The sequence below is a fragment of the Xenopus laevis genome, chromosome 7S (genome assembly GCF_017654675.1).
Source record: "Xenopus laevis strain J_2021 chromosome 7S, Xenopus_laevis_v10.1, whole genome shotgun sequence".
NCBI lineage: Eukaryota > Metazoa > Chordata > Amphibia > Anura > Pipidae > Xenopus > Xenopus laevis.
In genome coordinates, this window is record NC_054384.1 from 98142825 (window position 1) to 98170562 (window position 27738).

The 27738-nt window shown below is 39.3% G+C and overlaps 1 protein-coding gene across 5 annotated transcripts; it reads right to left on the minus strand.

Annotated features, from left to right (window-relative positions):
* Positions 1 to 1956: 1956 nt before the first annotated feature.
* leng8.S (leukocyte receptor cluster (LRC) member 8 S homeolog) lies at positions 1957 to 27738 on the minus strand. Of its 5 annotated transcripts, XM_018228173.2 has the most exons (16): positions 27026 to 27738; positions 25110 to 25197; positions 24688 to 24850; positions 23081 to 23182; positions 21705 to 21815; positions 17837 to 18077; positions 16712 to 16889; positions 15188 to 15373; positions 14290 to 14559; positions 12776 to 12886; positions 11127 to 11421; positions 10402 to 10503; positions 10245 to 10313; positions 8174 to 8303; positions 7866 to 8073; positions 1957 to 3442 (listed from the first exon to the last, which is right to left on the minus strand). In XM_018228173.2, the coding sequence occupies exons 2-16, from the start codon at positions 25145 to 25147 to the stop codon at positions 3280 to 3282; spliced, it is 2367 nt and encodes a 788-aa protein (XP_018083662.1). In that variant the 5' UTR covers positions 25148 to 25197; positions 27026 to 27738; the 3' UTR covers positions 1957 to 3279. The 5 variants fall into 5 exon arrangements, with proteins under 5 accessions (XP_018083662.1, XP_041427536.1, XP_041427535.1 ...); XM_041571602.1 differs by lacking the exon at positions 1957 to 3442 and having other exon boundaries at positions 7042 to 8073; positions 27118 to 27738; XM_041571601.1 differs by lacking the exon at positions 1957 to 3442 and having other exon boundaries at positions 7042 to 8073.

A 27738-nucleotide genomic window follows, 5' to 3' on the forward strand; every position in this document is an offset into this window, starting at 1 on the left:
GTTCTGATGTCATTTCTGTCACATGACTCACTGAAACTGGTGTATTATAATAAAGCATCCCCTGTTGCAGCCTCGTGTTTTTATATGGTCATGAAATGCCTCGGTAACTTATAATATCCTTATATTTTACAAGAGGGGATATTTTATTCCCTATATATCTATCTATATACATATATACAGAGGGAGGGGCCAAGAGATCAATTCTTCAGTCCTGCCTCCAGAGGTGAACCTTCACATAATCCATACGTCTGCACTAACAGGAGGGCCAACTAACGAAAATCTATTATTCCATCTATTCAGCCTCTTTGTGCTCATAGAAATATGGAATGGCCATGAAATAGGCCAAATGTTTAACAGCATGAGGGTCCACAGGGGGTTTTCCTGGTATCCCGGTGGGACAGTCCGACATTGGCCCCATCGGGTAACCCCGCAGCTGTAGTGCAGTATGAGACTTTAAGGGCAAAATAAACAGAACGGAAGCTCTAGCAGACTTAAAGGGTGGGTTCACCTTCAGTTTAACTTTTAGTATGTTATAGAATGAACAATTCTAAGCAACTTTTCAATTGGTCTTCATTATTTATTTTTTGTATATTTTTTAATTACCGTATATACTCGAGTATAAGCCGAGGTTTTCAGCACCCAAAATGTGCTAGAAAATCCTACCTCGGCTAATACTCGAGTCAGTAAATAAAAAAAAAACTCTGGTAGATGAAACAGATAAGAAGACAGCTGCCTTACCGGTAAATTTTGCAGAGAACATGTATCCCACATGATCTGTAGCTGTGCCTGCACCCTGGATGGGGCCCGCAACCCATCCATGGGGCCCCGATCCTAAGGAGCCAACAGGGAACAACCCCCCACACACTGTAGCAGACAGCACCAACAGGAATATCTGCTTAAAAAGCCTTTATTTTGCTTTTCTTAGGCTTAATGATCAGGACAGTTACAGGGAACACCCCCCTCCCAGCCAGAAACAATGCCGCTTATCCACCACGAAGGAGGAGCAGCAGCGCAGAACTTTTCACAAGGAGTGTGAGGCGCCCTGCCGGCTGAAGTGCGGGTGGTGCGCACGCCGACGTCATCATCTCAGCGACGTACAGTAACAACTCCGGGCCCCCACAAAAAAATCTTGAAGGGGACCGGTGCCGGCTGCAGGAAGCAGTATCCCCAGCTCTCCCCTCCTGCCCACCAGTAACTCAGGGCCGCCCTTGACAAAAAATCTTGAAGGGGCCAGGTGCTTGCTGCAGACAGCAGTATCTCCCCTTCTGCCTGCCAGCATCTCTGGGCTGCCCCTACCCCAGCTAATCGAATAATCTTTGAAGGGGTCCAGCAGCAGACAGCAGCTTCCCCTCCCACCCACTAACAACTCTGGGCAGCCCGGCCCCACCGGCGAAAAATCTTTGAAGGCGCTCGGCGCCTACTACAGGGAGTAGCTTCCTGGCTCTCCCCTCCCGTTGGAGCAAATTTTCCGGTAAGGCAGCTGTCTTCTTAATATGTCTATTTAACCTACCAGAGGTTTTTTTTATCATTGTAGGATGAATTAATGTTTTTTTTTAAGCATCGTGGCTTGATTTTTTTTTTTTTATACTCTAGTCAATACATTTTCCTGGTTATTATACTTTTTTTTCTAAATTAGGTACCTCTGCTTATACTTGGGTCGGCTTATACTCGAGGATATACAGTATTTGCCTTCTTCTGACTCTTTCTAGCTTCAAATTAAAAATCAAATGCTCTGTAAGGCTACAAATATATGACTATTGCTATTTTATTCAGGCCTTCTTTTAGTCTCTTATGCAATTTAATAAATGTCGCTAGGGTTATCTTGACCCTAGCAACCAGACTGCTGAAATTTCAAAGTGGAAAACTACTGAATAAAAAGTTCACAATTGAAAAAAAAAATACAACTAATTGCAAATTTCCTGCCACAAACCTGATTGTAATAAACAAAACACCATATATCCAACTCAATTTATTATAGGGAGGGAGAAATTTAAAACAGATATCTGCAAAAAAAGGAGTGTTTGACCAGCAACTGCTCGTTATTGCACATTACCATGCCATCACATGTCCAAAAGAAAAAAAAAAAAATTTTAGGAAAAGGGGGAGAGGATAAAGGAAAAAAAAAAAAACTGTGGTGCGAAGGGAGGAGTTGAAAACAAATACAGAAACATCAGTGAGAGGTGAAGAGGAGGAGGAATGTGAAGGTGGGGACAAACTTAATAGTTACCTGCTGAAAAACGTTAACACGTTAGTAGCGGCCAAAAGGGAAAAGCAAAGAAAAACTCAAATAAAAGGGTGCAAAATTAACAATGGTAAATCTGATTTGACAGGCGGCGAGGGCTCCAGCAGCAATTGGTTCCAGATATCTTTAAGGCTGGTACTGTGCTCATGTGTGGCTTGTTGGTCTAACTTCTGTCTTCAAATGCTGACTTTCCGGGCTTTGAAAGTTCATTTTAAGCATAAGTCTTTCTTTCAGCCGTGCAGCAAGTGAAGCTCATTTTACTCCTCCCCATCTCTGAGTTGATTTGCCTTCTCTCCAGAGCCATTTTCAGACACTTTGGAGCGGCACGAGGACAGATGCTTGTACCGGTGAGGTAAAGAGAAGAAACTGAGACATTGTTAGTTTCTATACATGAAACGTCAATAACAATCGATTCACCATAAAAAAAAAAGAAAACCCCTTTGATCCACAAATCCTTAATTACGGGGACGTAGGAGACGTCTATAATGAAGGTAGTGCGAGTTTTTCATTGATATCTACAGGGATTTCAAACTATTCTATTCCATTACCGACTGGAGAAACCTCGGCCCTGTCTCTGCGCAAGTATTCTGAAGGGCAGACTAACGAGTCCTGCTGTTTGAGGAATGATAAGTCATATACAGAGTCCTTTATGGTTTCCTTCAATTCAGATTGTACTGCTTTAGAATCACTGGAACTTAATACTAAATAAAATCCCATGTTTCTTATTAATGTGCCTTATTTAGGGTGATACCAGTATATACAATTAAATATATATATTTATATATACACAAAGAGTAAAATATAGTATTCTTGCCAAGTTAAAGCAGGAAATCACAGATTTATGGAAGTTTGAAATCTATTGTTCTGACAAGCAAATATGGCCATCCAGAAGAGATTCCCAGGCATTGGCCACACCATTCCATCCTCTGATCCAGAGGAAGGCGTTGTTAACAGGGACCATATCTGAATCATATTACACACTTGGTGTGAGCATGAAACGTGTTCTACGCCACGTGACTTATAAAAAAGGGCCCGATTTAGAAGTTTGGTAAGACCGCTAAGCTCAGCTTGCAATCGATCTTGCTGCCGTCGTTCCCTGTGTACACCAGAGATAGAGAAGCCAGGAAACTCTGGCACTCTTCCTCATTCGCGAAGGCCAGTTCTGACTGGACGAAGGAAACTGGGAGCAGCGGCCGAAAACTAAACGATGAAGTAATAAAGGGAAAAGGAGTAAAGACATGTTAGAACATTCATGAGTAAAACAATCTGCTGTTGAGAAACAATTACAATCAATGGTTAATTCAGCGATACCCTTTCACTATTTGCAACCCATACCCACCTTTTCAAGACGGCCAACTAAACTATACACAAGTGACTAGGAGAACAGAGGTCTAATGAAAAAACATATTAAAGGGGTGGTACAGCTTTAAGAAAACTTTTAGTATGTAATAGAATGGCCAAAACTAATTATATTTTTTTTAGGGATGCACCGAATCCAGGATTCGGTTTGCGATTCAGCCAGGATTCGGATTCAACCGTATCCTTCGGCCCGGCAAAACCACATTTACATATGCAAATTGGGGATGAGGAAGGAAATCACGTGACATTTTGGTCACAATATCAAGTAAAAAATGTTTTCCCCTTCCCACCTCTAATTTGCATATGCAAATTAGGATTCGGTTCAGTATTGAGCGGAATCGCCGAATCCAAAATAGTGGATTCGGTGCATCCCTAATTTTTTTTTTAGTTTTGTTATTATTTGCATTTTTCTTCTGACTCTTTCCAGCTTTCAGATGGGCGTCGCTGACCCCCATCTAAAAGCAAATGCTCTGTAAGGCTACACCACTGCTACCTTTTATTTCTCATCTTTCCACTAAGGTCCTCTCCTATTTATATTCCAGGCTCTTATTCAAATCAGTGCATGGTTGCTAGGGTAATTTGGACCCCAACTACCAGACTCAAAAACCTTAAATAAAAGATTAAAATCTATGGCAAATTGTGTCAAAATATCACTCTCTAATCTACATCATACTAAAAGTTAACTCAAAGGCGAACAACCCCTTTGACTTTATAACATTTAAAATTTAGAATTCAAATAGTTTGGATGCTTTAGGTGTCTAACCCATTCTTGCACACTTATGTTTTCTTTTACACAGTTAATGTCTATCGTGCAGGGTGTTTTCATATTTATAGGCCATAGACTGAATGCTGTACCCCATTGTACAGTCACCAATACATAACCATATTTCAAAGGAAAACAACTGAAGAATTAAGGACAGTCGGTCCCCATGTCTAGATTTAGCATGTATATCAGCAGACACATTGCTGTGGAAGATTAACTAATATTTTGTCAATAGTCAGAAAGGTCAAGTAAACAGAGTACCTGGAATAAAGGAAAGAGTTAAAGTAAAGTGTACCATTAATAATATTGTATATGTACAGATTGCCATTGTTGTAGTGTTTTGGCAAATACACTATATATGAAGTTATATACTTACCAAGGGTGGAGAAATGGTAGTATGTATACATGTAAGGAAAATAACATTACAGCTAAACATGCCACTAAAGCAGGAGTGCCTGCACTACTAATACAGAGTCTACTTTTAGGGATGTCCCATTATGATCTGCATCCATAAAAACATTGTTAGCATTATGTTCCATGAAAAACATTACTTAAAATAACAGTAACATTTTTTTTAATTAAAGGGATACTGTCATGGGAAAATTCTTTTTTTCAAAATGAATCAGTTAATAGTGCTGCTCCAGCAGACTTCTGCACTGAAATCCATTTCTCAAAAGAGCAAACAGATTTTTTTATATTCAGTTTTGAATTCTGACATGGGGCTAGACATTTTGTCAATTTCCCAGCTGCCCCAAGTCATGTGACTTGTGCTCTGATAAACTTCAATCACTCTTTACTGCTGTACTGCAAGTTGGAGTGATATCACCCCCCTCCCTTTCCCCCCCCCCCAGGCAGCCAAACAAAAGAACAATGGGAAGGTAACCAGATAACAGCTCCGTAACACAAGATAACAGCTGCCTGGTAGATCTAAGAACAACACTCAATAGTAAAAACCCACACATTCAGTTACATTGAGAAAGAAAAACAGCAGCCTGCCAGAAAGCATTTCTCTCCTAAAGTGCAGGCACAAGTCACATGACCAGGGGCAGCTGGGAAATTGACAAAATGTCTAGCCCCATGTCAGATTTTAAAATTGAATATAAAAAAATCTGTTTGCTCTTTTGAGAAATGGATTTCAGTGCAGAATTCTGCTGGAGTAGCACTATTAACGGATGCATTTTTAAAAAAACATGTTTTCCGATGACAGGATCCCTTTAAAAAAATCCATTCTACCCTACACTAATCATAGATCTATCCTGCTCCAAATCTACTGCTAACCCGACTTCTGCCAAAACCACCGGCTGTACGGAGGATTTTACATTATGCGGCAGACTTATTTCTGTATGTACTGTGAGCAGTAAGGATACCACGCTGATAAGCCATAAATCGTAGGACTACAGAACTCCCCATAAAGCCAGAACTGCTCTTCACTGCTCACAGCACCTACAGACATAATTTACACAGAAGTAGATGCTGCCCACAAGCTCCCACTCCCAGTACATAAACTACAGTACATGAAGACTGATTTACATTACAAGGCAGCTGAAAAATCCACTGTACAACCGTATTACTTAACTTTTGGTTTTGGCAGAAGTCTGGTAAATAGGAGACGTGGAGCACAGATCCTGCAGAGTGAGTCGCCCGATTGTCTTTTTTTTCAGTAGACAGGAAGCAGTGTGTTCTCATAGTATTTTTTTAAGAAAGCATTGCTAATACTAAACTTCATGCAGGTTAGATCTATTATTAGTGCAGCGTATAATGGATTTTTTAATAAAATTTTTTTAGTGTTACATTGATTTATGTGAAAATGTGTATTGTTATATTTAAACTTATGCAACCTTAAAGTAATCAATCTGAAGGGAAAGCATGAAACGGGAAGATGATTTAGACAAGCTGTAAATTGACAAGTATCCTGAGATCTACTGATCACAAGCTAAAGGTCTACTGGGAGATTCCCCTGCACAAGTGTTTTTTTTACATTTGATGTTTTCCTTTATATATAACAAAAATTTAACAATGTAAAATTAATTTGAAGAATATTAGCCACATTTAAAAAAAAAAACTAAAAAATCCGGGGCCATGATGCTACCTGAAGAGCCACCCCTTTAGTCCAGCCACTGCCGTGGTCAGATCTAAAGTGATTAACACTGGCTGAAGCTATTGTAGAATATGTGGCCGGACAGTAGTTACAACACCAGAACAACGACATGGCCCTGCTACAAAACTATTTAAATTAACAGTTAAAGAATTAATGTGGCTAATGTTCTTTAGTTTTCTTTATAATGCAGACTCTGTATCCCCTTTAAGATATTAAGTCCCCAGTTTGCAAAAGCAGCAAGATATTTACAGGTTGTTCATAAATGCTTTGCCTGGTTAAGTGCTTTGCTTCATTTTGTAATTATAGGGGCCTGTTAATGTAATTGCTGATTGGTTGGACCACTGCAGGTTATATTCACAACAGAAGCAATGACAGCAAAGCCTGGCAAGCATATCTAAAAGGGTGCAGGTTCTAAGCAAAGATCTAACCCTTCTACGTGAGCATCCTCACGGACCGCAGTTTTATGAAAGGAGATACCCATTTAAAGGACAATTCAACCCATAATAAAAAAAAAAACCCTCCCCCCTACCCTGGGTAGAACCCCCGTCTCTCCTCACCCCCAGCCTACCTGCCCCCCCACAGGCAAATGCCCCTAATTTTCTACTCACCCCTCCGTGCAGATTCTGGCCTCGGAGTTCTCGGCAGCCATCTTCTTCTTCTCCGGTAATCTTCGTGTATTGACTGCATTTTCGGCGCATGGCAGTTGAAGTTTCTGTTCCCGAACAACTGCGCATACGCCGAAAGTCACGAACATTACCAAAAGTTCCGAAAACTTACATTTTCGTTACTTTTGGTGCATTACCGAAAATTCTGATTTCACATATGCAACTAAAGTTACAAAAATTATGATTTCTGAACTTTCGCCGCATGCGCAGTGGTTCGGGAACTGGAAATTTACTCCAACTGCACATGCGCCGAAAAAGACAGAAGATGGCTGCCGTGAACTCCAAGACCAGAATCTGCATGTAGTGGCGAGTAAAAAATTAGGGGCATTTGCCCGTGGCGGGGGGGAGGGTGTTATTTTATTACGGGTTGAATTCTCCTTTAAAAGGGATACACACACACTACCCCTGCATATCCCTTGAGCAGATATATGGGTGATGTTAGGTCCCTTTTAAATGTATATACTATAGGACAGATGTAAGGTATTTTTCAGATATACATACCACCCTTAGGAATGTAGCAATTACCTCACCTGCCCTCCAAAAAACTTTCTGTTGTGTGGTCTAGACTTTAAAACTCCTGCCTTGAACTGTATGTACCTCTCTCTATCATCAATCTTCCTAAAACCAGTGGACAAAAAGGCTACACTGGATCCATAAAAACATATTAATGCACTACATAAAAAACAAACACTAAAAAAGGTTTTGATAAGCTTCCCCAACATGTTTGCCTTCACATACGTTTTAATCATGGCCTTAAGGGCAGCTTTTCTCTCCCTCTCAGCAAACTTATCGATGAGATACCCAGACATTCGTGGAGATTCTCTGTAGAGCTTGAAAAACCGATGATAATTTGAAAGAGCCCACGCTTCTCTAAGTGAAAGTGCATGTGCAACACAAGCGTCTGCCTTCAGTTCTTTAGTCAGGTGCGCCAACTCTGTTGTTAGATCTAAAGGCAAAGTAAAAAAAGGTTATAGTATAGTTAAAAAGTATAGTTATATTCTATGCTGCGGATAAATCTGATTGCACAACACAGTGAGAATGCTTACCCCCAGAGTTTTTTGTGAAGATATAATACAAGATTCTGTAAGCTGTAAACTCTCCAACATTCCCAGTGAGATTCTCCGCATAGAGAGATTTCAATTGCGCTTGGCACTGGTTAAATTCCTCATGGTCTCCCTAAAGCACAAGGAATAGGGGAAAAATGCAAGACCCATTACTTACTTAGTTAACAGTTACTATTATTCATACCTATTTCATGTTTCAAATAACAAAAACTAGATCACCTCAGGACAGGGAGGACACTACTCAGGAATTTAAACATTAAAAAAAAAAAAACACAACTCATTTTCTGTTTGTTTCCTTTACCTACAAAGGCAAATGCATAGGCAGGATTCTGTTGCTTAGTGTGGTATTTAAAAGGAAAAACAGAAGGGCATGAGCAAACTGAATATCAGAATCTGTGAAATTAAAGGCGAATTTATTGTTAAAATTAAATAACACTGTTAAATCCTATTCTTTGTAGTCGATAGGGAGACACAGGGACTCTTGGGTCAAGCTCCACCCTCCAGGAGGCAGGACACTTAGATAGAATAAAAAAAGGGGGCGTATCCGGGAACTCCGTCTTAACCCCACACTGCTATAATCCCTCAGTTTTTTAAGTGTCCTGCTACCAGGAGGATGGTCTCCCTAGTCCCCCTGAGACAAGAAGATAAAGACACCAAACAACATGGTGTACACCAGGGGCAAGGCTACCTGTACCCTTCTAGGTAAAACCCCCTTCGAGAGAATTCCACAGGGGTCATAACATGGCCAGTGCAGGCTAAAACCGACCTTGACAGACGATTCCTGCAGCCCACACAGGGAATCAGATGGTCTGACCGGGCACAACAAAACATGAGTAGGAGTTAAAGGAGAAGGAAACTCCCTGGTTCGCAAAACCCCTCCCCTTCCCCTGTGTTGCCCCCACCCCTCCTGGCCTACCTGTCCCCCTGGGCAAATGCCCCTAACTTGTTACCCCTCTGCGCAGGTCCTGTCCATGGAGTTCACTGGCGCCATCTTCTCCCACGCGGTCTTCTTCCTGCTTTGACCGGCGTCTTCTGGCGCATCCACAGTAGAAACATTTACAGGTACGGATATACTGCGCATGCGCCGAATGTCACGAAATCAGAAAACTTTGTGACATTCGGCGCATGCGCAGTAGATCCGTACCTGTAAATGTTCCTACTGAGCATGCGCCAGTAGACGCCGGTCAAAGCAGGAAGACAGCGTAGGAGAAGATGGCGCCTGTGAACTCCGTGGACAGGACCTGCACAGAGGGGTGAGTAACAAGTTAGGGGCATTTGCCCAGGGGGGAGGAGGGGGGGGCAACACAGGGGAGGGGGGAGGGAATTTGCACCCAGGGGGTTTCCTTCTCCTTTAAGTCCTTACTCTCTGTTATTCCCAGGGTTGCTCTCCCCTAGCCAGCTCCCGTGCCACCCCTCCCTCCCACGGGATCCCTCTGCCCAAGTGGTCTCTCATCATGCACATCGCCTTCTCGCACGGAAAGGGGGTCTGTTCTACATTCACGGCCGCCATTTTGCTGACTCGCGCGTCGGCTGGAACGCACCGCTTCCCTGTGTGTTCCAGGTGCCATCTTACCTCCTGGATGGTGGAGCTTAACCCAAGACTCCCCGTGTCCCCCTGAGATGAAAACACACTTCCTCATACTGAAGAAACTTTCTAAATACAACCAATTAAAAATTCTGCATGTTTTCTGAAACAATCAAGTTTATATTCGCTATTCCTATCTCAACATCTGATTCTCCTGCATAAAGACAGAATGAGGAGAAACAGATGTTGAGAGGGAGAGTGAAGATAAACTTGATAATTTCAGAAACAGTACAGATTTTTTTAATTGATTGTATTTAGAAAGTTTCTTATTTCAGTAAGATTAAATTTTCATTTGATAGTTCCCCTTTAAAAGAAGTCTATTTGAATACCAAAAAAGGAGACTATTAAACTATAATAAATGACCAATCGAAAAGTTTCTAATAGGAATTTCTATAAAAATATAATTTTAATGGCAAATTACCCCTTTAATACTGTGACGTGGATGACTGCAATGGATTATTAGCATACCTTTTCAAGTGCTATCCTTGCATGAGATTCATAGACTTCCACAGTAAACTCTGTACGAATTCCTTGGACCTAAGGAAAAAGAAGTTGAACAGTTCAGAAAAGCTATTGGTAATAAAAAAAATAGATTTTATTGGCCTTCCAGATTAAAACACAATACCGTTAAATCCTGCCGTATTGACTTCATTTGTTCACATGCATACACATAGTCCTGCTTGTTCTTAAAGTGTGCTTTCACCATTGTTAGTGACTTTTTCAATACCTGGAAACACAAAGAACACAATATTGGACCTTAAAGTGGAGTGTGAACACAAAATTGCACTGCCAAAATTTAAAGTGAGATTCCTAACCGGAGAAACCCAAATAGAACCATCTTGAAAAGTGTCTGCAACACTCACATGCTCAATGGGCTCTGAGCAGCTGCTGAGAAGCTTAGGGGTCGTCACAAATTAACAAGCAGAAAATGAGGTTGGCCTGTAATATAAGCTGATGCTACAAGGCTAATTATTAAATGCTGATGCTAATTGCATGGGTTTCTGTGCTGTCATGTAGTAATTATCTGTATTAATTACTAATCAGCCTTATATTGTGACATTTCTATTCTATGTGTACTGTATATTGTGAGTGGGTCCCTAAGCTCAGTAAGTGACAGCAGCACAGAGCATGTGCAGTGAATCAGCAGAAAAGAAGATGGGGAGCTACTGGGGCATCTTTGGAGACACAGATCTTTACTGCTAAAGGGCTGTGGTTGCCTTGGGCTGGTACAGAAGCACAAAACATAATGTACAACATTTCTAGACTACCTTTTTAGTTAAGCTTTAGTTCTTCTACACTACTTAGGTCTATTTAGATTTCTATAAACACAAGCAAGACTTTAAAGCTTACTGGTACTGGTCGCACAGTGGTTGGATGAGGAGCACAAGTTAAACGCAAGTAATTTTTAGTAATATCTTGAGAGGTGCCGACAATTTTTATCTCTTCCCAGTCTACGTTGTCAGCTGTACTATGATCCATGTTATTGATCTGCAAGACAAGAGGTTCTATACGCAGCTTCTTCGGTCCATGACCATGTTGGAAACGAGCTGCGCGCTTTTCCTTCTTAAAATCTTTTTCTGGGTCTTCCAGTACCATGGCCACAGGATTCTTCTTTCGGTTTTTCTTGTTGAAAGCTTGGTCGCTTCTAACAGACACAGATAGACATAAAAGGACTATTATAAATCCAACAGTATTGAATGGCATCAATAACTAAGGGAATCTAAAAATAAAAATGTATGTGTACGCAGAATGGCGCCTAAGCAATTTTGCAATTAACAATTTAAAAAAAAATGGTTTGATACAGTTCTATACGCTATCAATTCTTCAAGTACAACAGCTCTCTTTAAAGGCCTGTGTTGCAGACTCCAAGCCTAGTCTAAAGCCCACTATTAGAGTCAAATGTATGAAACGTCTATAAAAAAAATTAAAAATTTATGTAAACTGCAAAAGTGCAGAGGGAAGAACGCAGAGTAAATTTACATTTGTTTGTCTCTGGTTTTAGATGCCATTTGAAGAGGATTTATATTTTTATGGAAGAGGTATGTTCTAGATATATGAAGAGGTACATCTTTTTTTTTTTTTTTAAGAATAGGTATTTTAGCCCCCGCCGCCATACAGTTATTGTTATTTTAAATATGTTAGTCACATATATTTCTTATTCATTTAAAAAAAAATTTTTTTTTATTACTCTTACATTACTATGTTACTATTAATACCAGGGTACCGCAACAAGCGGACAAGCAATATAATTTGTAATGAAAATAAATAAAACGTCAGTAAAAAAAAAAAAGAAAAAAAAGAATTGGTATTCATGATATTTGCTTTGAGTAGTTTCCTCCAAACCCTCCATCACCCTGTTAGATTATAGCACTTGAAGGTAGGGATGCACTAAATCCAGGATTCGGATATGGCCGAATCCTTCTGCCTGGCCAAACTAATTCTAATTTACATATGCAAATTAGGGGTGGGGAGGGATGACTTGTAACAAAACAAGAAGTAAAAAATGTTTTCCCCTTCCCACCCCTAATTTGCAAACGCAAATTAGTATACGGATTTGGTTCGATATTCGACTGAATCTTTTGCAAAGGATTAGGGGGTTCGGCCGAATACAAAATAGTGGATTCGGTGCATCCCTACTTGAAGCCCCTCTGTTTTCCATAGCGGGTGGGTACATAATCTCTGTAAAGCAAAGGGACGCAAGGCCCCATATCCCATAATTTCACATTGGAAAATAAGGAAGAGGTTGCAATCCTATTTATCAAGTGTTTATTTTTGCCAGTTCTGATGGTATGGATGCAGCTTTTGTACATAAATGCACTGGAATGTCAAATACGGGGGTATACCTTCCCTTTTGGCAATTGCATATTTAACACATACCAATACATTTACTTTGTGTTATTGGGACTAATGGTGAGTAGTGTACAAGTTGAATGTCAACGACAGAATTTCCACTAAGTTAACTGTGGCAAAAACCCATTTGGAAAAAAAAACCTACATACCTTTTGCCTCTTTGCAGTCTCCCTCTCCCTCGTCCTCCTCGACCACGGCCTTTTTGGGTGTTTTTGCGTCCAGTTTCATTACCAGAACATGAGCTATCTGAGTCTGAATCACTGTGAAAGAAAATGGACCGTTTAAAGGGAGAAAGAAAAAAAAGAAAAAGACCACAGGAAGGAAGCAGCATTAAATGTGAAACTGCAAAAATGTTTTGGTATAATTGTAAAAAAAAGTTTTTTTAAAAAAAAAAAATAAAACGTTCACTTTTCTTTAAAGGACCAGTAACATCAAAAAATTTTACACAAAAATTCGTTAGAATACAACAAAATAAAACACCAAGACAAATTAAAATTTCAAATAGAAAAGCCTTTATTAAGAAATAACTTACAGAAATTCCACTTCCTGTCCTCTACAGAAAAGGCGACACGGCGACCATCCATCCTGCTGGGCTCGATTTCTCCTTCCTGGATATTCACTGACAGCGTGTAGATCTCCTCTTCTTCATCCCTCTCCCAGGATCAGCAGTAGGCGATGTTCGGCGGGCTCCCCCTCCGTGTCCCCATCCCATGGTTGCCCCATACCCAGGCCCCTTTGTTAGGGCCCCACTGCAGGCAGCCTAGTAGGTAGCGGAGGGAGGGAGGGACGGCTCTGCTGGGGGCGGGGTGAATAGGTCCCTGTGATTGACAACTGGCCAAGAGGATCAGCATCGGTCAAATTACAGGGGCATTCTAACTTTCCAAACAAAGTTATGGAGCAGAAGGGGAGACGGAAAACGCTGCAGAGATCTATGAATATGTTTCAGAGTGCGCATTCACTTGCGCTATAACGCGAATGCATTACGTTCGGGGAGCGTGACTGTCTGGGGGTTGGCGCACGGGACCCACGGCAGGACGTTACACAAGCGAAGATATGAGAGGGATTGTGCAGCCAAGTGTTTCTGCGCATCTGATCTCCCCTTGCCGAACAAGAACTGAAGCGATTGATGATTGAAAGGCAGCAGTGCTGGTGACGGTACTAGAATATGAAGTTGCTGAAAGCTTCTTCCCCACACTGAGGGAGGGGGAGCTCGCCGAACATCGCCTACTGCTGATCCTGGGAGAGGGATGAAGAAGAGGAGATCTACACGCTGTCAGTGAATATCTAGGAAGGAGAAATCGAGCCCAGCAGGATGGATGGTCGCTGTGTCGCCTTTTCTGTAGAGGACAGGAAGTGGAGTTTCTGTAAGTTATTTCTTAATAAAGGCTTTTCTATTTGAAATTTTATTTTGTCTTGGTGTTTTATTTCGTTGTATTCTAACGAATTTTTGTGTAAAAATTTTTGATGTTACTGGTCCTTTAAGTACACCTAGGTGTGGGATAAGTGCTTGCTGCATCATTATTTTTCTGTTGTCCTGTATCAAAAATACAGTCCCATTAACAAACATAACGGAGCCAAGAGGGCATATATAAACATATACCAGTGGTGAGACTTCAGCATTGGTTGGAGGACTTATGCTCAAACTGATGTTAGGTCTCCTTACCTGCGTTTGTATCGCCTGTGGGGAGAATGGGAGGAGGATCTGGATCGGGATCTAGAGCCTGTGCTTGAGGAGGAGCAGGATTCTTTCATGAAGATGTTTCTGTTTCCAAACTTTGTAATAAAGCTGCCACAGCCTCTAAGGGTTCCAGCACTGGTGCTGTTCCCGCCCCCTCTTGGAGACTGGGTAATGGTAATGCTGCTGCCACGAGGAGACTGAAGAGTAGTTTGTTCCCATCGCTTCTTTTTGGGGCTCTCTTTCACACTATCTTTCCTATATAAGAAAACAAATCTGTTACCAGTGAAGTTGTTTCAAATAATCATTTCATAATTATAAAACTGATTTTATTAAAAGTTCATTTAAGATTTCATAATTAAAGCTGCTATTTGTTTTAGGAAAATGTGATGGCACTGGCAAATGGAGGGGGTATATGCAGTAAAAATGATGTGGCTTGGGTAGGGAAGTTATGCCCAACTCATATACATGGCAGGAAAATGTAGGCTTTACATATCATTTAAAAGGGACATACGGCCCATGCATAACATAAACATTGCTCAAAGTACTCTTCTGATCTCTTCTGTCATACTGTGTGATAGAACAAAGCATGGTAGCATCATGAGAATTTAATAAATAAACATGTATTTAATAAAAAAATAATAAACATGTTTTTTGTGGTTCTGCCCAGCCCTTACACACAGGATAAACATTAAACTGCAAGGGCTCATACAAGCATCCTTAGGAATTTTATATTGAATTACAAGGTAAGGTATATGTCCTCCAACATATTCTGGGAAATTTTCATTGTGAGCCTTCTGCTACAAAAATATCATTTACTTCCTCTAATAAAAAATGAATTTTGTTTTAAGGATTAGAGAAACAACAGCGATAATAATAATTTTACCCTGGTAGCGGCTCTCTACTCCAGTCTATGGTATAGGCAGATCCATCTTGTAATCTGTCTTGTAAAACTTCTTTAAGAAGTTTCTCTGTTCTGTCCTTATCCTCTTCTGTTTCACATGCTGTAAAGCAGCGTTGCACATACTCTTTCATGGCTTGTGGCCAGTCTTCAGGCTTTGACGAATTATTGCTAGATTAATAGAAAATAATTGTTACTAAAAAGGCAATCTTTTTTAAAGGGAGAAAATCTCTTTTTGGTATGAGTTTAATCAGTTGGGCCTATATCAAAAGAGGCATAAACATTACCTGAATTTACATACTTGACATAACAATTGAGAGGAAACCAAGATAGTCTCTCTCTGACTTTATGAACCAAGTGATGACTACTTGGAGTCCCTCACTTTCCATAGTAGGTGGTGCATGAATTCTCTGAAAGTAGATGACTTCAAATAACAAAATCTACCACTTCAACATGGAATAAGGTGAGAGAATGTTAGCATGGCTCTAAGCCTAAGGGGGCTGAGAAAGATCATAGGAGTAAGAGACAGATTAATAATTCCCTAATGATTTGTGGAAAATAGTTTATATTTATTTCAGATAGTGTTTATGCACCTTTTCTTATTAAGTCCAACTGAAAGAGATTATTATTAATTTATTGAAAAGCCAAATGCATTTTGGAGAGGCCTGCGCAAGAATGGCGTTAGGGAAAGAGTCACCCATACATCCTGTAAGATATGTGTGTAAAAAGGGCACAATCTTGTGTGTATTTCACCAGTGTTAGACTAGTGAATATAAAACTCCAAGGGATATTTGTGTTGTTGCAGCAAGAGTGGCTGTATTTGTGTAACGACTTAGGAAAAGCTGGATAATGGGTCCCTGGAGTGAGCGGAAAAGAGCAGGGTGGGCTTCCATTCAATGTGCCATTAAGTGTGTTCAGCTGCCCAGGTAAAGGCAGCTAAGTAATTTGGCTGCAGATGAGCTGTAGTTAAGGTGTGTGAGACTACACCTCAGTGCTTCCCCCTTGAGACCTCCTGGAGTGGAGGAGAGTGAGGGGCTGCGAGAGCTCCTTCAGTGGAGGAAGGAGAGTTGTTTGCAGCTGGGAAATAGAATGTGATTCCCACTAAGTTAAAGAGCTCCAAAAAGACTGGAGAGTGGAAGAGAACCCCCTCCAAGGAGACAAGTGTCTAGAGTGAGCCCCAGAGAGGATTCTGGGAGTTGTGTATGTCCACGCCTGCAAGTGCTAGAAAAAGTTGGACTGCAAATGCTTATGTGAAGCAAGTGTGCTGAAGCATTGTTTTGTTCCAAATAAAAGCCAGCCAAACTGCATTTGACCTCTGAAAGGTGGTGTCAGTCTTCATTTTCTGTGCTGTGGCTATGGTTTTCGCTACCTGAAGGTCACAATCCTTAAATATCTCCACTTTTCATTTAAAAGATACAATGATTGGCTGGAAACATCATCATATGCACCGGAAATTATCATACATCTACCAAAGATGAGCCAGTTTAAGTCAGGATTAAAGTAACATACCCATGTTCTGTGATTTTCTCTAGTTTTGGTTGCTGTTGCTGTAAAGGATGATGCATGTGAGTTGCGTGCTGCTGTCCTGCACTGTTACCATGATGTTCAGATGAAGCAAAATTCTGGTTACTCATTACCAGTGGTCGTTTTTGAATGTTAAACTTAAATCCGGCAGAACCAGGAGCCTCTGCAATTAGAGGAAGAAAATATATAATTAAATTGCATAACTTCCTGCATTAACAACTAATACATGTTCCATTTATTTTACTGAATTCTGCTACTTGCTGTATTTTGCATCTCAACAATGAACTACTATTTCTCTGATAAATTGGCAAATATGCATGGCCACCATACTTCGGTGTGTTACAATGGCTGTTTGCCAGAACACAAGTTATTTCCAACATCTTAAATGTGCAGATCAGAAATATAAATGAACAGTTGTGATATATTATAACAGCAAAAGCAGTCTGTAGACTTTTAACTTACTAATTATTTTAGCCATGCAAGAGACATTTTTGGAATGGCACAAATTCAAAACAAACGAATAATCTAAAAAGATTACTGATTGAAGCAAGTAATCCAATTCAGATGTGACAGAACTGGTGTTTCTTGTACCATTACAAAACATCTATATATTAACATTTGTAACTAATCAGCTGCTTATTTTTAAAAAGAGAAGTTTCTGCAGCGACATATCGTCTCTTCTTTGGGGCGACAATCTCTTTAAACTGCCTTCCCCAACCTTCCAGCCGGCTATAATGAAAAATCGCCAGCGGTATGGCAGTCATAGCGCTTGGTTTTTTGAAGTCGCCTCCCTGTGCCCTTACCCTTAAGAACATTTTTAGTGTAAGGATCAAACACACAGAAACAAATATTGACTGATACAGAAAGTATCAATGGAATCCTTACTAGGAACAAGGTATGGCTTTGGTATCTTCCCCACATTCACATTTAATCCATGAAAGTCAGAGAAAATTGTATGCAAGTACAGATTTTTTTTTTCCAGACGGCATTCAACAGTTTTCCTTTTAAATAGCCTTCCCTTCCCTCCCTTATAAAACCGATCTAAGCCAAGGTTTATTCCTCAACTATTTCCTAAGATATCATACAAAAAAATAAGAAAAAACAACTCACGTTTCATGCGATTCCACAACTGTTGGCCCTTTTTTGGTTTTGGTCCTTCATTAAAAGATTGCTGATTGTAACTGGGTTGGTTTGAGGATGAATGATGCTGATTAGATTGGTTGACTGGATTTCCACCTTGAATACATGCCTTTGTCATACTGTGGTTTACATGCTGATGAGATGTTTGGGAATTCGATGAATGAACATTAGAGTATGACATGCTGTTGTCTTCAAGTCCTGGAACAGGAGGCTGGGGGGGGGGGGATAAAGTAGAAATGATATTTAACTCCCCATATAAATATATTGAAACAAAAATATTTTGCAGCCTGTAATCTACCAACTAACTTAACTAAGCAAAGAAAGGTGTGCTAAAGAATGAACAATTGTGCTAGTAGCCGAGCACTAAATAAATGGTTTCTTATTCATATTATCGCTTACAGAGGAATGATTTTAATGAGAAAAGCCCGCAGATGTTGGGCATGTACCAAGACACAAGCCTGTAACTGTTGAGGACATTTTTATTTGCACACTGCCTTCCAGTTAGTAAATTAGCCTTTTTTTAGGCTCCCTTTTGACATAGAAGAAGTTGCCATATTCCTTGCATCAGCTGAGGAATTCTCAGTAGGCAGCCACTGCAATCGTGCACAAACAATAGGAAACCTAGGAAACTCTGGCAGGAGTGCCCTACTTTACTAATGTGAGGTATACTTTTAGCAATGTTGTCCCATTATGATCTACATCCATAAAAGCATTGTTCACATTCTATATTTAACAAACAACTATTTCTTTTGTAGCCTTAACATAATAAATATTTGAGCGAAAAGCAGGAAATAGGAGGACGATTTAGACAGGCTGTTTGTGGACAGTGTCTTGAGATCTACTGATCTACCAGGTCTTCTGGTATTTTGTCAGAAATGCAGCAGATTAAAGGGGTTGTTCACCTTCAAAACTTTTTTCCAGTTGAATTGGTTACAGATTGTTCACCAAAAATACTTTTTCCAAGACTTTTTGTGAAATTTTTCTAATTTTGAAGTTTCATTTTTCACCTAAAAACAGCTCTGGGTGGGGACCAAATAAGGGGTTTTTACCAGTCGCAAGACCCTGATGCCTGTTCCACTTGCTTCTGTCCCAACTGAAGCTCATGCCAATGAATATAGAAAAGAGTTGTGGAAATAAACAGGCTTCAAAAACTGCAGAAGCTGTGCTGCAAGATTTATTCACACGACATATTTCGAGCTACTTGGCTCTTTTTCAAGTGTTGTTCTGGGAGGGGGGTCGATGACTCGTTAACTGCTCTAAATTAATACATTTAGTTGATACATTTCTTATCTTTGTCCCTGCTGAGCAGACTCTGAGTTTCATTAAAGGGCAACTAAAGTCTAAAATAGAATAATGTTATAAATGCTGTATTATGTATACTAAATATAAACATGAACTTACTGCACCAGCAGCCTAATAAGACAAATGATTTATGCTTTCAAAGTTGGCGCAAGGGGCTGTCATCTTGTAACTTTGTTAGACATTTCTGCAATATCAAGACTCGCACATGCTCAGTGTGGTCTGGGCTTCAGTTGGGAGGTTAAGCTTAGGGATCATAAATAAATTATCAAAACAGCACAAGTCAAATAATATCTGCCATAGAAGCCAATACAGCAAGGCTGATTAATAATCATAATATAGAGACTGCACTGCGTCTCTGGATACAAATCTCTACAGGGAATCCAACAATGCTGCTCGAGTTCTGGGAAGTAAGGTGGGGGGGCTCCCCCTGCCATTTGAAAGTATGATCGTTTTTGAAAGTATGATCGTTTACCTGCACAGCAGTTGGGGACCATCTGACAATTCCTATCCACAGCAGTAAAAGAAGGGGGAATTGCACTGCATACAGTCAGGTTTTTGATAAAAACTGTAGACATCTTTTAATTAAAGTATACTGGAGATAGATTTCTTTTTCATTAAAGAAAGTAAAAATGGGATTTTATATTTTTGCCTTTACATGCCCTTTAATGGCAGCTGTTAGAATTGATACAATAGTTGCTAATCTTCCACTGATGCTGCTGACAAATGTATCAACTAACTAACAACTGTAGCAACCAACTGTAGCAAATTGTATATTTCAGATGCTCCTGGGTCACTGAGCTGCCAGACAAACACTAGAAACAGAAAGGGGAACTCCACAAAAACATAAGCTTTTTGAAAGTAAACACAATTTCAAGCAACTTTCCAATATACATCAATTAAGAAATATGCAGACTTTTCATGATTTTTAATGATTTCTGACAGTTCCCTAAGCCTAGCCCCCTGCTCTCCTGCTGATCTGTCTGACTACTTTGCGGAGCTGGCCGACTACTGTTACTTTGTATCAACAGCCAGCTGTCCTCAGCCTGAATCCTCCAAACCCCACAATTCCATGCACACGTGATTTCAATAAGGAACAGAACATCACAGTGCAATCCATTGTGGGTTTAGTTCCTGCATCCTGTGGAAAAGTTGTTACAATTTGTACCATCAGTGTTTAGTCCCTCCTTCCCTGCCAGGATTTCAAATGATGCAAAAAGAGAAGAACTGTTAAAACAGCTGTATTTCAGCATAGAAAATGGCATTTATTCATACTTTTTGAAGAAACCGGTAACTGTGATGGGTATATTGGAGGTTTATGTGTTATGTGGCCTCTTTATCAAATTTTGTTTTGGAAGCCAGAGTTCCCCTTTAGCATACATTTTGGGAGAACAGTAAAAAAAAATGACGGAAATCAATACGTCTGTTTATGGTAAACAATCTGAAAACAACTGAACAGAAAAAAAAAAGTGTTTACAAGGTGAACCAGCCCTTTAATATTTGCTAACTTTGACTACAGATTAAACCAATACATGTTTCTAACATCAACAATAAAAATTTCCAAAAGCATATTATTATTATATAGAGGGAGACAGGGACCTTGTATCACAATGTTAGTTCACTTTGAATTAAGTAGTAATATTAGAAGACAGGTATTAGTTATATCTTATTTGTTACCATTTCATTTTTATTTAAATACAGCAGAACCCCCATTTTACATCCCCTGATTTTAAGTTTCCCCTCATTTTACATTGTTGTTTTGTGGTCCCACCTATTTATTATGCATAATACATTTACCTGATTTTACATTTTCCTGGATTTAACACCATTTTTCTGGTCCCCTGAAAAATGCAAAATGGGGTTCTACTGTAGTTCAAATAATTGTGAAAAATGGTTGACCCTTTAAAGGGGACCCGTCACTCAAAAAAAATATTCAAAATCCTATTTTATCACATTAGTCAAGCAAAATGAACTTTAATTACACTGTATAAATTATTTGAATCTTGTTTCCTTTAGTCTGGGAATTCATAATTATAACAAGCAGGCAGGAGCCATTTTGTGGACACTTATTAAGACAAACCTTGTATCATCTCAGAATCTTGTTTGTGCACCGGAATGGGGGACCTGATGTCCATTCCCATGTCCTGGCTACACAATTAGATGGTTAAGAGAACTGGGGGAATGTAGGGAGAGCAGTGACATCTAGGAAGTGCTGAATGGAAAGTGAAAGTAATTGTCTGCCTAAGGCATAGAGGAGGGGCACACAATATTTGATTGACAGCTGAAATTTTTAAATGAGCTTACAACAGCTATGAATGCTTTAATAAAAAATAGAAATTGGATTTCATGTTTAATTTGAAATGGACTTTTATTATACAGCTTTGTGTATCTGGGTGACAGGTCCACTTTAATGTGTTACGTTTTCTCTTCAGTATACAAATAAACATTACGTTTTTCAACAAGGTTAACTGCATTAATGATTTCGTTTTTTTTCAGGAAAACACACACACAGGAAAAACAGCTTCTAAGGAGACAGTACCTGTGTTAGATTTCCTTGATGCTGTCCAGACTGAGACTGCGGAGATGACATGGATTGATAATTTCCAGGCATACCATACTGACCGGGTGTATTATACCCGCCAAACATATTCTGTAAAACACTTGACAGTTTCAACTGCACAAGCCAGTACCCAAGGTCACACAATATAATCTTTCCTTACTAAACATGAGAAGCAAAAGAATGCATAGCTCTGCACATACAGCTCCACAAATATTTACACATAAATGAATAGTGGGTAGAAAGGGATATGCTTGTTTACCTTAGCATTCTATGCACCTAAAAAATTTAACATGAACAAAATAAACAGGTACATTCAGCCTATTATATTAATGTAGAAAACATATAAGCTAAACTATATGTGATGCTTATTATAAAGCAGAAACCAAGAGTTTAATTTTTTTTTACTTCCACACACACACACACACAATATTACCATTAATCAGAGGAATTTGTTTCAGTAGATACTTAAGCTCTGTATAAACAATCCCCTCCCTTCACCCCTTTTTGTGACAGTCTTACAGATAAGCTGAAGGTCATTATGCAGGGGATGTGTGTACTGGTAATGCTTCGATTTCCCTGTTTAGCAGATTTTTTGTGATTACAACAATAGGCAAAAACTATATTCAGTCCAAACACTATTCATTAAATTCATGCTGAACAAACAGCTATACTGCCCCTGTAACACACTATTTACATTAAAGGGATTCTGTCTTGATTTTTATGGTGTAGTTTTATTTCTAAATTACACTGTTTACACTTCAAAATAATTCACTCTACCATGTAAAATTTAATTCCTGAACCAGCAAGTGTATTTTTTTGTTGTTGTTGAAATATTGGTGTGTAGGTGCATCTCAGGTCATTTTGTCTGGTCATGTGCTTTCAGAAAGACAGCCTATTGCTTTCTGACAGCCTATTGTTTCTCCTACTGAATGTAATGTGTCACAATGGGACCTGGATTTTACTACTGAGTGCTGTTCTTAGATCTACCAGGCAGCTGTTATATTGTGTTAGGGAACTGCTATCCAGTTACCTTCCCATTGTTCTGTTGTTAGGCTGCTGGGGGGGAGGGGGTGATATCACAAACTTGCAGTTCAGCAGTAAAGAGTGACTGAAGTTTACCATAGCACAAGTCACATGACTGGGGCAGCTGGGAAACTGACAATATGGCTAGCCCCATGTCAGATTTCAAAATTAAATATAAAAAAAATATGTTTGCTCTTTTGAGAAACTGATTTCAGTGAGAGTGTCTACTGGAGCAGCATTATTAACTGATGCATTTTGAAGAAAAAAAATTATCCCTTTAACACTAATGTAAGTGTCTATTAGATACGAAGGAAAAAAAGAAAAGTACATACCATTTGATAATAGTAGTTGTAGGGATATGAGTAATTGTACTGTGAATACCACTGGTAGTATTGCTGCTGTTGCAAAATCGCCTCTCCTTGTTGTGAAACAAACTAGCAAAAAAAAAAATACATATGTCAATCACTGCACATTCTGTCTGCCTTTTTTTTTATTGTTTTTCAGTATTTGCTTTACTGAGTATAAATAGGATCTGTATTCAGGTGTACACAACATAAAATGTATGTATTGTGCATGATCATCAATCATATAAGATAATTAAATCAAATAGTTGCATTTCAAGAGTATAAAGAGTATATGAAAACTCACGTTATATACATAGTTATTTTAGGTTTACACCGCATAGCATCGCAAACATTAAGGGGCAGATTTATCAAAGGTCGAATTGAAAATTCTAATTAGAATTTTCATGTTTTTTATTGGTCACAACTTTCAAATTTGACTAGGGAATTATTCAAATTCGATTCAAATATTGAAAAAAATTTCTAATTCGCCTTTCGAGATTTAACATAAAATGGCCCTTAAAGAACTCAAATTTGACTATTCGACCACCTAAATCCTGCCAAATTGCTTTTTAAGTTAATGGGAAAGGTTCAGGGATCAATTTGAAGTTGTTTGCAGCCTTCCTGACATTCAAGTTTTTTTTCAGAGAATTTCAAATTTTAATATTCAAATTAAATTAGATTGAGTTTTCGGGTTGATCCTATTCACCCGAGTTTAAAAAATTCGATTTTTAAAATAAATTTAGATTGGTTGAATTCCGAGTTTATGGGAGTTTTTAAAAAACTCACATGAATTGGAAATTCGACCCTTGATAAATGTGCCCCTAATTGAATTGTTTGCCCTGTGGGTATGTGGGGGGGCAACCCCCCCCCCAGAAGGACAGAACGAACACAGAAAAACAGTAACTGTAAAAAAAAAAAGCAATGAAGGAACTGTTTTCATATTGAATCTACAAGTGCAGATATAATTGGTTATATCACAGATAAAAAATACAAATATTAGGCTTGTCCCATACCTCTTTGTATGCATACAGTAGCAATGTGGTAGAGGCCATCTTACTGTAAGCCTTAAAGGGCAAGTCAACCCTAAAATAACTAAATATTCCTAATAAAAGAAAGCTTTATTCTAAGCAACTTTGCAATATACATGCATTACAAATGTCCTACGGTGTTTAAATTATATGTATTGCTATTGAATGCAGAGTTTGTCTGTCCCTTTCTATTCTCTGCCCTGACGTCTAAGACAATTGATACAATGTAAGACAAGGCAGCTAATAAACATTCCTGTCTTTGCTGGGGAACCAAGACATTCGCAAAATTGTTTAAAAAGTAAGCCAATGCTGCTTTCAACATCAATTGTTTTTACAAATAACTTTAAAAGCACTAAAAATGTGTAACAAATGTATATTGGAAAATTGCTTAGAATTGTGTTTTCTGTATATTAGGCAAAAAATTTTTGTGGGTTGACTTGCCCTTTAACAAGTGGCAATCTGATGTAAATATTATTTATATTTAAATACATTATTCCCTGTGTGCTCCATTAACACAAGTATAAAGCAATGTTTATACAGATGTTATTTGCATTGCTCCAGTATTACCTGTGAGTTTGCTTGGCCACTCTCGGGTCCTTTATTTGCTGAAGTAGCACTGGCTTTGCTGATGCTAGCTAATGCTTGTCTTGCTTTTTCCCACTCAGGATTCTCTTGCATTGGTACCTCCATCCCACTTTCTCTGTTAACGCCTGAATTATACTGCTGAACCCTTTAAAAAAACAACAAAAAAAATTAATTCATGAAAACACAATACCTGCTGGTATGACATAACGTACACAATACAGGACATTTCTCTATATTCCATTTAGAAAAAAATGAAAACCAATTAAGAAAAGTTGTCAAGAATAGAAAATAAAAAGGGAAAATTACCCCTTGTAACAACTAAACCAGACACATTAACCTAATCTACAAACGCTTTCCCCATTACACATTTAAAGCAGAACTCAAAATGTAAATCTAAAACTTACCACTCGTTATTTAGTGGCTCCCCAAGATTGGTAGCCATGACAAGTCTTCTAAAACTCCTCTGGATTCAAGAAGCCAACAAAAAGTTTCCTATTAAAATACAATATATACTGTAATTTAGTTCACGTTTGAAATGAAATGTTATTTAAAAGAAAGCAAGTGTTGGGCAGATTGTCTAACATCTATGTTTCACTTTCCAGATTATAATCAAGCACTCGTGTCACATAGAGACGACTGTACGAGTCTAAGGCTAAGGCCACACTAGGCGATAGCGCCGCGATTTGACTCGCGGCGACTTTTCGCCGCGACTTTTAAGCCGCAATCGCTGGGGAAACTTTTGTGCTGGCGTCTATGGGGAATTGCGAAAAATCGCCAGCGATTTCGAGCGACAATAGAAAAAAGATCGCCGCGTGTGTTTTTACGCTGGCGATTTGTCGCGATTCCCCATAGACGCCAGCGCAAAAGTTTCCCCAGCGATTGCGGATTAAAAGTCGCGGCGAAAAGTCACCGCGAGTCAAATCGCGGCGCTATCGCCTAGTGTGGCCTTACCCTAAAGGTCAATAAAAAACTATTGAAAGGATTGTTGCGCCAGATGGAGCACTGGAAACAAAAAGTTAAACACAAGTCCACCCCAATATGCTTTACTTAAATATATATTCCAGTTTGGCTTCTTTAATATGATATAAACTGTAGGTTAAAGGGATGCTGTCATGGGAATTTTTTTTTTTTTTTCAAAATGCATCATTTAATAGTGCTGCTCCAGCAGAATTCTACACTGATATCCATTTCTCAAAGGTTTTTATTTAATTTTGAAATCTGACATTTTCATTTTAGCCGGCCGAGGGCAGGCAGTTTAGGGAGATTGTCACCCCGAATAAGAGATTTGTTGCTGGGGCAACTAATCTCCCCTGAATCTGCTCGTGTGGCCATACCCTAACAGGAAGAAATGTGGAAGCAAAAGATAGAACTCATGTGACCTAACATATATAGTTAGTTTGGTATGTTTGTGTGCACCGTGAATCCTACGATCCCAGGGGGCGGCCCTTATTTTTTAAAATGGCAATTTTCTATTTATGATCACCCAATGGCACATACTGCTAAAAATGTATATTATTATGGAAATGGTTTATTTACATGAAGCAGGGTTTTATGAGCTGTTTTTATCTTTTTATAGAGACCTATACCTGGGCAACCCACAAGAAGTGTAAAAGCTGAGTTGTAGTGATGGGCGCGCATCTCCTGTTTAGCGTCGCTGAAAAATTCCTGATTTTCCCAAAAAAATTGCAAATGCTGAAAAATCGTTTTCATTAAAAAAATCGTGAAATTCGGACATTTTCACTAAAAAAATTATGAAATTCAGACGTTTTCACTAAAAAAAAATCGTGAAATCAACGTTTTCACATAAAAATCATGAAATCCGGACGTTTCACAAAAAATTGTGAAATTCTGACTTTACTAAAAAAAACGTGAAATTTGGACGTTTTCACTAAAAAAATCGTGAAATTTGGACGTTTTCATTTAAAAAATCGTGAAATTCGGACGTCTCACAAAAAAATCGTGAAATTCAGACGTTTCACAGAAAAATCGTGAAATTCGGACGTTTCACAAAAAAAAATCGTGAAATTCGTTTTATTCACACATTACTACTGAGGTGGAATTTGGGGGAAAAGCCAGTTTGTTCTATTAGATCTTCCTGAAATCCCAAACATGAAGGGGATCCCTTGGGGAAAGTGAGCTGCCTATAAAACTAAATGACTGACAAAAGACAAAGGTTATGAGGTGTATAAATATTATATATAATGCCTGCACGGTAAGTATAAAAACAACCCCGCCCTATGCCTGAAAGAACGAGGACGGGCACCAGATATATGACGAATCTAGGGCCACAGACAACAGAAAGACGCACGGACATACCTACCGTTTATGTGTCGCTCGGAGAGAAAAAGTAAGTTGCCCTTTGGAACTAACAACTCGGTATATCGCTCTACGGTCTCACAGGTCTGGCCTTACCACCGCGGCATCCATTTTACTTTCCTTCCACCCCGGAAGTCTCGGCTCTTCCTAGGCCTGAAAATGGAACTGCGGGCGTCAGGGCGTGACGTCACTGCGACACGTGACTCGGTGTGTGCGGAGTTTCACTGAAAAGGGGAAAACTTGGGGAGGCCTATGGATCTGCAGAGATTGTTGTAGCACCGCGGTAACCGATGCCTTTTATTTGAGGAGAACGAATCCGTGTAAAGCTACGGAAGTGCGTTGGAATCTCCACTAGGGGCGGGGTTTGTCGTCGTAAACAGCGATTCCTTTTTTAGTATGAGAAATGTTGATATAATAAAAAACAGACACTCTGCCCAAGACGAAGAAGCTTGTTGGAACCGATCGAAAAGCTTGATCGGGAAGAGCAGAGGGGGCGACAGTAATCGTCGTACGTCATGAAACCCGGAACTTCCGGTTTGTGACCGGTGCGTTAGGCAAAGTGGGCCGGGAAGCTGTGTAAACTGTATGAGCCAGTTCCACATTACGTAAACATAAACACAGAGCAATTGGCCCTAAACAAAACTGTCCCTCATTCGTGTACATTTGCTGAGGGATCCTATAATGAACAGTAGTTACACAAAAACGGTTTCTTTTCTG

Excerpts from the sequence above, each read along its gene's own strand:
- leng8.S (XM_041571602.1), bottom strand. The coding sequence starts at position 25,147 with ATGGCTACCAATCTTGGGGAGCCACTAAATAACGAGTG. Across the intron at positions 23,183-24,687 it reads GTGGCCAAGCAAACTCACAG|TTTGTTTCACAACAAGGAGA; the intron begins GTAATACTGGAG and ends TTTTTTTGCTAG. Across the intron at positions 10,504-11,126 it reads CCACTGTGCGACCAGTACCA|GTATTGAAAAAGTCACTAAC; the intron begins GTAAGCTTTAAA and ends TTGTGTTTCCAG.